The following is an 11,501-nucleotide window of genomic DNA, read 5'->3' as shown; positions in this document are numbered from 1 at the left end:
GTGACTTGTTCACAAGCAGCATCTAAAGGCTGAATCTATTAATTTCCCCAAATGTTGTGCAAAACCATAAGTTTATTTGTGAATGAAGAGGAAAAAATATTTGATGGCTTGCTACTTATATACTGAAGCAGTATCTTTCAAAATATGCTAGCTAAATGGCCAGCGAGGGTAGGACAAGGGGGATGGTTTTAAACCGAGACAGGGAGGTTTAGGTTAGATATTAGGAGGAAGTTTTTCACACAGAGGGTGGTGACGCACTGGAACAGGTTGCCCAAGGAGGTTGTGGATGCCCCATCCCTGAAGACATTCAAGGCCAGGCTGGATGTGGCTCTGGGCAGCCTGGTCTGCTGGTTGGCGACCCTGCACACAGCAGGGGGTTGAAAGTAGATGATCATTGTGGTCCTTTTCAACCCAGGCCATTCTATGATTCTATGATTCTATGAATGAAATAATGCAATATCCAAGAAGTAATATTATGTGATAATAATAGCCTCCTTGACCTTAAAATACATGTGTCAATAAATGTTTTGCTTTATCTTCTTGGTGATTTAAAGAGACGCTAACTCTTAGGAGAGGCCACATGCCTAGCAACTCTGTCTGTCCAGCGAAAGAGACTCAGACACGTATCCAAGCTGTTGCTAACTAAACGATTTTGCTGTGACTGTGTTGACAAGACATTCTCACTGGCCTAATGCTTTAATGTCCTGCTTTTAATGTTTGAGGCCGTTCACATAGAGGTGGTCCAAACTCTACATAGTGCTGCGCTTTGTCAGTGAGCAGGGAACAACACAGCAGCCTATGCTGTGCCAGCTGGGAAACCAGCTACGTCAGAATAGATTTTTGCTATGGCAAATGTTTCACTGACTCAGATACACAGAGCATGACACTAATATACAACACAGGCCAGAAAATGTCTGTAGTTTTATATGTACTGCACATTTTTATTCTTGTAGGGTACATAGATACATATATGTATGCGTACTTGGTGTCCAGTGTATGTGTATAAATTTCTATAATCACTTTGGAAATGTGATACACAAGTCTCATCTTCTGAATGGCTGGACTATATGGCACTGAGAAGCATAAGAACAACTCCATTTTCTGAGGACTCCAAGAACAGTCTCTGAAGGTCCTTCCTTACCCATGATTCTCCACCAAATCCTACTGAGACAAACTTCTAAAATTTACAAAATATCTCCAAGCCCAAAGATAAACAGGCTGATCTTCAAGTGCACGTGGATCTTGAACCAGACTCCTGTTCCTTCTCCCCAGTTGGATTTGGCAGTGTCCACAGGAACTTCCTGTGATAGTTCTGCTTATATTCTCCATTTTGACAACAAATCCTGAGTTAAACATCAAACGGCAGCATGGTGATCACAGGGACAGTAACCTGATATTAATGCAAACCCGGGGCCTTAAACAGCCATTTTATTACCATAGGGTAAACTTCTGAATTTGTTAGTATATTAGTGTTTATGGTATCTAGCATGGGTACACACTTTAGGTATTTGCTTATAGCAACATGTCAGTTATCTCCAAACTGCTGCAATAATAAGATGCCTTTCCACAACGTTTTCCTTCAACAGCTCCCTGATCCATACTTGTTTTTTAATATCTTGGACCCCATTTTTCCCTGCAATTGGCACCGTGTTAAAGAAGAGCAAATTGTACTGGAGGGATTAGGACCCATTCAGATAATTGAGCAAGTCTGCCATAAACTTGGGTCAAGCTTCGAATCTTTTGAATTCAATTCCCAAGCTTATGCAACTAGATAATAAATATCTCCACCCAGAATGTAGTCATGTCAAAAATAAATGCAGAAAATATGCGACTATAGGACTTACTAAGTTTAGACAGGGATACAGTGAAACAGGTTGGTGGAGAAGCTGTACAAATACACCAGGGCAGATACAAAGATGAAAAGATAAAAGGACTTAATTCAGCACCACCTGACACACTACACATATATTTAACACTACTGGCAGCTTCAGTCTGTTAACTCCTTTGGTATGATTTGATCCCATGTGGAGAGTCTGAAGCCAAGAGCATCTGACCAAATTAATAGCTACACTGACGTGAGTGTAATTAAAAGTCAAACAGGTCTCCACAGGTAGGGAAGGCTAACAAATGAAAAAAAAAATTTGCTTACAATGCTAAGTAGGAAACATCAGCTTTGTTTAGTACAAGTATTACTCTGATTTAGCTAGAGAAATATTCTTGGAACATGCAGTGGTTTTGACTGGCTCTACCAAAATGTGGAGGTGTGAGAAACTGAAGCAAACCTGCAAACACACCTGCTGTAGCTTGTCTCCACTAAGGTTGCGAGATTTCCAAGCAGAATATCCTGCCTTCCTATGTGCTTGTGGAGTGTGTTGCTTAATGCAGCTCCCACTCCTTGCAATGGCCTGTGGGTGCTATCGCAACAGAAATAATAAAGGCTTGTAATAAATGATGGGGGAAAAAAAGCAGCCATGGACATTTTAATTGACTTTGCTGCAAAGCGATCGTGTAATTTTTCCATTTGGACGTGCGAGTAATTCTTCAGACAGGTTGCAATCTGGAAATTGCACGGTCATTACCACTAGATGACACAAGTCTCATTTCTGCACAGAATAAAGCAATGAAAACACTTCTGAATGCAAAGCTCAGGGATTTCTGTCAAAGTAGAACAAGCAAAACAGGTACTTATTTTACGCTAGCTTCCAGGCAGACACCTCTGCACCGAAATGATATTCAGTGAAGGAAAGTGTTTATCTGATCCTAGTGGATGATTGAATCATAGTCATTAAGGTAGGAAAAGACCACTAAGACCATCTAGTCCACTGTCAGGACTAGTTTGGTGTAGCGCGGCACCAAATGTCATCCTACACTATGAATTAACATTAGCACCTTCTTACAGGCAGGAAAACTTAATTTTGTGTATACCGATTGAGAATCAAAATGACTATCCCTTTCCTTCCAAGGAGACAATCCTTGAAAGCTATGTATAATCTTGGGCTTAAAAGGAGCTTTAAAAAATGTAACTTGACAGACGTCCTTAAGCAAGAACAGCTGGCAGTGGAGACAGGCACTTCTGTGCCACAGGAAAGGCAATGAAGCTGCTGGCAGCATTGATCTGAGTTAATTCTTTGGGGCTACTTTTTTTCCTAACGTTCAGCTAACTTAAAGATGAAGCAGTCAAAGGTGCTGACTTCATAACCAACAACACTCACAACACTAAGACACCAGGGAGCAGCTACAGTTAGCTTTGTATCCTCATCCTCAGAGAGCTGCAACCAAGAACAAGGGCTGCAGTAGGACTGAAAGAATACCCAGCCCTGTTCTGTGGGCTGGTAGTAGGCAGAGGCAACATAAACACAGATAAATGCTCAGGTTTCCACATCTGCCAAGCAAAAAGATATTTCAAAACTCACTCTGACCAAGATAGGCTTAGTCTGATCAGCATTTGTTAATAAGTCTTTGCTTACAATCCACTTCGCTTTCTTTTGGGAGTGTAGAAAATCTGGAGGCATTATGTGAAGGGATTGCACTGGAATAACAACATGAATGTGCACAGCCTTCTAAATATAGATATCAAGCCAGGATTCAGAGAAAGGTTAAAGTATTACCACCTCTCTGTACTATAGGTGGTAGACAAGGATGATGTTATGGACTTAATTAGCTCATGGTGGAAATTGCCACAGAATTTTGCAGAAAAAACATGGTGGTTGGACTGGACAACATGCTGAACATGACTCAACAGTACAGAAAGCCAACCGCTTTGTACCAGGAAGGGCGTAGCCAGTAGGTCAAGTGTTGTTATTCCTCACTGACTTGTAGGGCCACACCTGAATTCCTGTGACCAGTTTTGAGCTCCCATAATAAAAAAGACAAAGATGATCTAGGGCAAGTCCAGCTTAGTGCCAGCATGACGGCTGAGGTAACTGTGATTTTTCAACCTGGCTCAGGGGACACGTTACTGCTCTCCATGACCACATAATGGGAAGATGCAGGGAAGCTGAGTCACGCTCTCCTGACAGGCAGAGTGGTATCACAGACTCAAGCTGGAACATGGGTAAATCTCCTTAGCTGCAGGACAGAACATTTTACTATCTGTGTAGTCACAAGGTGGAACAGTTTGCTCAGAGAGGCTGTGAATTCTCTGTCTCTGAAACAATTAAAATACAAGTGGAAAATTCCCTGTGCAACCTGACCTAAATGTGTTCTGCTTTCAACAGAAAGTTGAATTACAGTGACCCTCCTGAGGTCCCTGCCAACATTAATTAGCCCTTGAATATACGATACCAAGGACAACCTGCATTTTTGTCAGCAGATGGCAATAGCATTTAAATTACATATTTTATTCCATGAGCATAATGTGCGCTAGGGAGCAACAAAGGCAAAAAAGTAGTGGGGGAATCTGCAAGAAGATGCAGTGAATGTGCCACACCTGTTTGTCGCTTTTCCTTTGAGACAGATCCCAAGCAGATCAGCAGAGTGGAATCTCCTTACACCCAACGATTGCAACATCGGTCAGGCCATCTGATGTCAGTGGATCGGCACAGCAAACAGACCCCTGCAAGGCAAACCCATGGGCAGCAAAGTCCCTGTGAAATCAACACCAACAGCTGATTTCTGCCATGCAACCCGAGCTGCCTCACTTGGGCATTATTTTTATTGCAGCTGTACTGCCGTGGCACCTGGCCACACGGCCAAATGCACATGGGACTGTGAGACGAATGCTTTGAATCTGTGAGCTAACAACTTTAAAGCCAAAAAAAGAAGCTTTTGCTTAAGCTGTTATAGTAAAAATACAATTATAAGCTATATAATTAGTACTTCCACGCTCATAAGGAAATAGCAAACATACCGCTGGTACAACCCACAGCCCCCTCATTCTGAGGAGGCACAACTTTGCTCTGAAGACAGCAAAGCACAGCATGCAGCTGTCACTAAACCTTTACCCGTGTGGAAAGAAGCCACTTGTGGCAAAGGCAGGCCACGAGACTCGGGCAGATCATGAGACCCAACTAAAATAAGTAGTTATGAGTTCCCCTAACAGCAAGTTTACTTCCATCTTTAGGGCTTGGCTTGCTCAGGACACAGCTATCAGGCGGCCATTGCGACAGGGCAGCACGGTACTTCTGTGGTCGTACCACTGTCGTTGAGGCAGCGACCGCAGGCTTGAGCCACTGGCCAAACCCAGCTTGCCTCATCTCGACGCCCCAGCAAGCCATCGTTCAGGGCATTTTTAGAGCTGCGGGCACCACAGGGAAGCCGTGAGGCGTAACTCAGGGGGTCACGAGCAGCGCCCGGCCGCGGGTCGACCACTCGGAGGCCGCCAGGAGGGGACCCGGCGCCCGACTCGGTCCGTACGGCAGCGTGAGGGGCGGCCCGGCCGTGGCGTGAGGCGCGGCCCCGCCCGCCGCCGGGGAGGGGCGGACCGCTGGCGGCGACGGTTGGCGGAGACGAGCGGGTGCGGCCCCACGGCGGGCTGGAAGCGGCCCCACGGCGGGATTGTAGCACCGCCCGGCCTGGCGGGAGCGGCCCTTCCGGACCTGCGCGGCCGTCTCTCTCTCTCTCTCTCTCTCCCTTCTGTCTCTCTTCGCTGTCGCCCGCTGCTGCGTCGCCATGGGGGGCCCGCAAGGCAGCCCCGGGCCGGGCACCCGCCGCCTGCTCGTCTTTCTCCTCCTGCTGCTGCTGTCCCCAGCACAGGTATGGGGGTACGGGGGGGGGAGTAGCGCTGGTTCGGCTGGAGTCGGAGAGGCCGTGGGGCGTTGGCGGCTGGGCTGCGCGGTGTCACCTCCGGGTGCGTGGCTGCGGTTGGCCTGGGGGCCCGGCTGCAAGCGCCGCTGAGCCGTGCGGGCTGAGCGAGCTTTGCGCTCTGCTGCAGAAAGCGGCAGCTGTCCGGGTGCTGGCTGCCGCGATGCGCCCTGTTATGCAATGCCGGGTGCGTGTGAGTAGCCGTGCAGTCACATGCCCGCGCAGTGTTGCGAGTGTCACCGGTGCCTGGCGCGGCTTGCTGCGAGTGTTTACTGCGGAAGGTGGCGGCTCCCTGTGAGGCCTGCTTCTGTCTGCTCCGAGTTGGAATTCCTTTGCTAGATTGCTCTGGGGTGGGGTGGGGACACCTTAATTCCTTTCTCCGTCAGTTTGTTTGCCTCGTTGTTCCAGGCAGCAGTGAGATGCTCTGCTTTCCTCTGGAGAAACAGAGTATCTCGTACACCTCAGTGTCATCTTTATCTTCTCTAACTGACTTAGAAATGCACGAAGTCAGGGTTTATACCGAGCTCGCTTTAAGCTGCCAGGTTGGTCACCCTGTGTGTGCTGAGGGTCTCCTGTGGTAGCAGCCTCTGCTCCTCCTTGGAGATTGAGCAGAAAGCAAGAAACTCCTTCTTCCAGAGAAGCTGGTTGGTCATCAGTGACTCGTGGTCTCCAGGTGGGTAGCTGATAGACTTTGCACCTTCCAAGCACTCCTTCCTGTAATGGTTTTGGAAGGACATACTGAACAACATAGGGATGAAGCGTGCAGGTGCAGGACCAAAGAGATGCTGTTTTTCTATAGTTCGACATCCTCCTCCCACCAGGAGTGTGAAATAAGTTCCATTGCAGAAGGATCTCGTAGGGGATGTGGCTTTGTGGTTTATGAGAAGTTAACATGACCAAGTGATTTTACAAGACTGAAGCCTGTATGCCTAATGTAAGAAGGCAAAATTAGAGTGGCGGAGTAGGGGAATGGAAACAAACTTGTCTTGAAATCTTTGCTGTTATATGTTGTTTACATCTAACATTCTACAAAGTAGACCTTGATAACTCTCAAAGAGATGCTAGACCTTCAACTAGGCTGTACCTGTATAGTGCTTGCTTGCAGTAGAGAAACTTTCTGAAGGTTAACTCATTCCCTCTCAAGCATGGTGGTAAAATGTTTTCATGCTTTCAGTTGTGATGTGGGCCAAACTTGTGTCAGGTAACTTGCTGCTGGCTGGGAGCTAACTACCCACCTAAGAGCTGCATTGAGAGTCTTGGCTCTTTTATTCCTGTTTTTTGAATGCTGTTTCTTGCTGTTCTTTAAGTTAAGGAGTAAAGAATACCAAGCCTCTTAAATTCTCGTTCTCTTATCAACTTCTTAATATTCTAGATGGTATTTTGTGTGTTTAATGTCAACTGATGCAGTTGGCAATTATACCAAAACACAGGCTATCAATTAGTGGTTAAGCAAGGCTGGACACTTGTTTCCCGTCAATAACTGGGATCCCAAGCTACAAGGTCAGATTAACTTAAATGTTTCTGAAATCCTTACTGGTGGACATTAGTGGCTGATGCCGTTCAGTCCCAGCCTTGTCAGGTGACCTGCAGTTTTGCGTGTGGCCTATGGTGGGAAGGTCTCTGTGAAGGAACCTGCATGTCAGGGATGGCAGCATAACTTCACAACAGGATGGTAAGAGTAGATGCTTCCTGGAAGATCAGGAATGACTTGTTCGTTGTCATTCTGGATGGAAAGTGATGAAGGTGTCTTAAGAGCGGAGAGATGACTAAGGTAAATGAGTGGAACAGTGCTTGACCTGCCAGTAGCCAAAACACTCCATCTAGGTATTGTTACTGTTCCTCTGCAGGGCATCACAGATATTTTCTTGTGCCAGTGCTGTTAGGGCCTTGTGCTTTCAGACTGTGCACGCAGTAGTGCATCTGTCTCTTTCCGCCAATAAAATCAAGCCATTGTCAGTTAACACCAGCCTGCTTCCCCAGATACTCAACTACCATAATTACTGCAGCTTTCTCTTCCTACTGGACTATCATTTTCCTGCAATGTGCTTGGGTAACTCCAGAGCTAGGACTTGCTTTGCCTGACCAGTAGTACCTAATTATTTTTCCTTCTAGAGGGGAACAGTCACTTACCCGTGAGCAAAGGTACAAGAGGAACCTAGCTGACTGGGCTTGTCTCTGGATTGGTTGCTTCTGTACAGAGTACTGGAAAAGACAGTGTAAGAACTAGAACCCTTTAAATTTTTTTTTTTTTTTTAGTCCAGGGACCTTCTGATAGGGAGAGCTGTCAGATAGTGGGCAGATTTATGGACTTAACCTGGTCACCTGCCTCCATAAGCCAATAGTACATTTATTAAAGATGGCATAGTACCATGTTCCCCTAGAATTCAGTTCTTTGAGCCAGGGCATCATATCCACTATTAAGGGTGATATGGACTAGATATTAATGGAGGTAGAGGGGGAAGTATGTTATTCTTTGGAATTGCTTGTCTTGCCACATAATATCTCAAATGTGCTATGTTAGATGAAGAAAGGGGAAACAGCTGTACCTGATGCTGCTGCCTTTTCTGTACATTAGCGATCTTAGTTTGGGGAGCCAAACAAAGTTCTTTTGTCTTCTGGAATTTGCAGTGTTACAAGTAGTCTCTGTTTCTGTATACAGGGATGTTGTTGTTCTTTGTCTGCTTCACAGCAGACATCATTGCTGATGGCTAATGTTTCTGGAAGCGTTGAAGGTTATGGATTTGTTTCAACATACTGTTGAAGAAACTTGGACCAAAGTAAATGTGTTTATGATCTGTTGAAATGCCAGTTCTGTTACAAACAAATGATAATGCCTGGGAACAGGGAAGTTGTAGCAGAACCTGTGTAGAGTGTTGCTGATAGTCATGGAATGCTAATATGTGCTTGTGTGCAAGTTTGTTATTGGGATCCCTGAAGCCCAGACCTGAGGAGAAGCTTCTCTTTAGACAGAATAGTTCTATCAGAAGTAGGAACTTATTTTTCTCAGCTCTGGGTATATGGGAGGATAGTGGTAGTGACAGGTAGTATCTGAACTCTGCTGGGGGCAGGAAGAAACGGCTTTAATTCAAAGCTAACTTTCTGTTGCTTGGAAAAGTACTCATGGAAGTCTCATTTCAAGACACTGAGGACTTGATGTGGTCTTCCCAAATACTTGCAGTGGAGCTTTCTGGAGTATCTTGCATTGTTTAGAAGGGAATTTAGTTCAGTATGGCATATCTTGTTGTGTCCTGGGACGAGGGGAACTTTTGCATATTTATGTATAATTGAAGAAGTTATTTGGAAGCCTGACTCTCCAAGCAGTAACTTTGTTCCCTGTGACTTATTTACTATAACAGTTACTCATCTGTATCCTTTCCTACCTGTGAAAGAATGCCACTCTGGAAGAGTGGAGAGAACAAAGTATTTATTCTGACTTACCCTCTGTTACAGGGCTTCGGGGAAAGAACTTTCAGCTCTATCTTATCAGTGCTAAAGTAGTTATTTAATGACTAGTAGTATCCCTGCTTGCTCTCTGAAAACCAGGAGCCCAGCCCTCTCCTGTACTTTGTAGCTGACTCAGAGGTGAGCATGTTGTTAAATTGCCGCTGCTGTGAGCTGTGTTGCTGACTTTATCTGATGACTTCAAATGATTTGATTGGCTTTTATGCATACTGACCCAGTTCTTGTAAATCAGGTAACACCGGAGCCCTATCAGTCCAAGGAGGTAATTCAAACTCCTTTTAGTGAGGTCCTGCTGGGTCACATCATGAGTATCTATTCACTGGAATTGGACTATGTTTACACTGAAGTAGAATGAAGTTTTATAAGTTACAGTTCTAGGTCTAAGTGATGTATTACAAGTAACTGACACATTCACCTTCTCTATACAGGCCAAAAGTCTGAGGGAAGTGTGTTGGTTTTTTCCACTGTAAGTTTTATCTGTCTCAAAATTCAGTAATGGGGCTTTAAGTTGTATCTTCAAGTTACAAGTATAATCTGCCACTAAGCCAAAATACCTTGTCTTGCTTTATTTTCTTATGTGTTTAGCTGAATGCTTCTTGTTGCATGACCTCGTGTGCAAGGAAGCTGCTTTGTTTCATCCTGGAAATGATAGTAGAAGGGCTTACAGGTGAATTTGTTATCATGTAGTGTCTATAATACAATCTGTATTTGATTTTGTTGTGCCCGTGTAGTTATAACCAAGGAATTGATAACTTAAAATAGAGATAACATTGGTAAAAGCAGCAGAACTTACCAGTCTGCCTGATGTGTTGCTAAAGCAAAGCTTCCTACTGTAGAAGTGCCCCCACTGAAAACCTTAAGATTTCTGTGTTAATAGTGATGTGAAGTTTTCCACTTTAGAAGAAGTTAAGTCTCTTCAGAAAGAGGATGTTGAGTTCTGTGAAATTTAAAAACCAAGATGTGTTAAATTCACAGACTTGGTGCAGCACAGAAGATGTTTTGAGGTATGATTGCAAACCATTCTAAACTAAATGTGAAGATCTGCATGAGATACAAGAAATGCCCAATCCAGTCCTCACTGGTGGTAGTAAGCAGCTCAAATCTTCGCCCTTTCCTAAGAATGGTAGTGAATCTTTGCTTCTTGAGGAGGTGATTCAGTTGCTTCTGACGTTGGTGCACACACACAAGTCTTCTTTCTGTAGCAATCTAGTTGCTAATAAACTGGTCTATATAGATGCAAGTAAGCAGGGGCTGAGTTGAAGACTTCAAACATAGTTCGATGTAAGCTTAGACACTGTGAATTTCATTATGCATGAAATGAATATACAGTGTGTTTCTATGGGCAGTCTCCAAGTTGTTATTGTGATTTAGCTTCTTGGCTTATGCTGGATGTTAAACATCTAGTGTCTAGAAGTGTCCTTTTTAAGGGATGCATGCCAGCTTGTATATAAGAATATGGGAATGCTTAACAGCTGGCTACAGATCTAGCTAGAAGAAATGCTTAAGTAGAGAAATGAAGTAGCAGTCTGGATGTGTGGTACTCAGGCTGAATTCTGAACCACTGGTTTACAGTGAGTGACTTGAGTTTGGGCTGTGTTTCCTAAGTTAAGTTAAAGGGGGAAACTAACAAGCTCAGGTAACAGATGTTTGAGTCACAAGAATCCAATTACTAGTATGCTTTTACAAAGAATTTGGTGTGATTCAGCATAGAAATGGATGCTGTGGAAGCACTATTGTAATCTTAGGTAGATTTAGGATATGATGAATGCAGCCTTTCAGGGGCCCCCTGGTCAGTAAACAGTTTTATTCATGGTCAAGCGCGCAGCTCAGCAGTCTGTCCTTGCTGTATAAGCATATGGTGTTTCTACAGATGTGAAGTCAAGGTTGTTCAGGAGATAAAAATAGGTCAGTTATCTTTAAAACCGTACCATGCAGTCTTCTGATGCTTGTGTGCTTGCAGAAACACAGTAAATGTTTATGCAGTCCACATTCTGCTTGCAGCCCAGGTGTTCAGCAAAACTCTGGAGCTGTTCTGAAGCTTTCACTATAAACAGTGTGTTGTTGCATTCATTCTTAAAGGTTTTAATTTTAAGAATAAATACTCTGATCTGGTAATTCAGATGTCTCAGTACAAGCACCACTGAACAAAAAATGCAATGCATTCAAGGTGCAATTCTGCGCTTTCAATTTCCTTCATTTTATGCCTACAATAAAGAACTGATTTGAATTTTTCAGTTATCTCCAGACCTAGGGATTTCTAGAATGCTGCTTGGCCTTCCCTGTTTGGATGCGGCATG

The 11,501-nt window shown here is 44.4% G+C and overlaps 1 protein-coding gene across 1 annotated transcript in view; it reads left to right on the top strand.

The window, feature by feature from the left end:
- Positions 1 to 5,466: 5,466 nt before the first annotated feature.
- The window catches only part of NPC1 (NPC intracellular cholesterol transporter 1), a 27,535-nt gene continuing 21,500 nt past the window's right edge, over positions 5,467 to 11,501 (top strand). Inside the window, exon 1 of the mRNA XM_031612941.2 lies at positions 5,467 to 5,694. Coding sequence (XP_031468801.2) covers positions 5,611 to 5,694 — 84 coding nt within the window. The 5' untranslated portion in view covers positions 5,467 to 5,610. The remainder of the gene's footprint in view (positions 5,695 to 11,501) is intronic.

Source organism: Phasianus colchicus, chromosome 3, assembly GCF_987193195.1.
Source record: "Phasianus colchicus chromosome 3, bPhaCol1.hap1.1, whole genome shotgun sequence".
Taxonomy (NCBI): domain Eukaryota; kingdom Metazoa; phylum Chordata; class Aves; order Galliformes; family Phasianidae; genus Phasianus; species Phasianus colchicus.
This window is presented reverse-complemented; position numbering and strand designations above follow the sequence as displayed.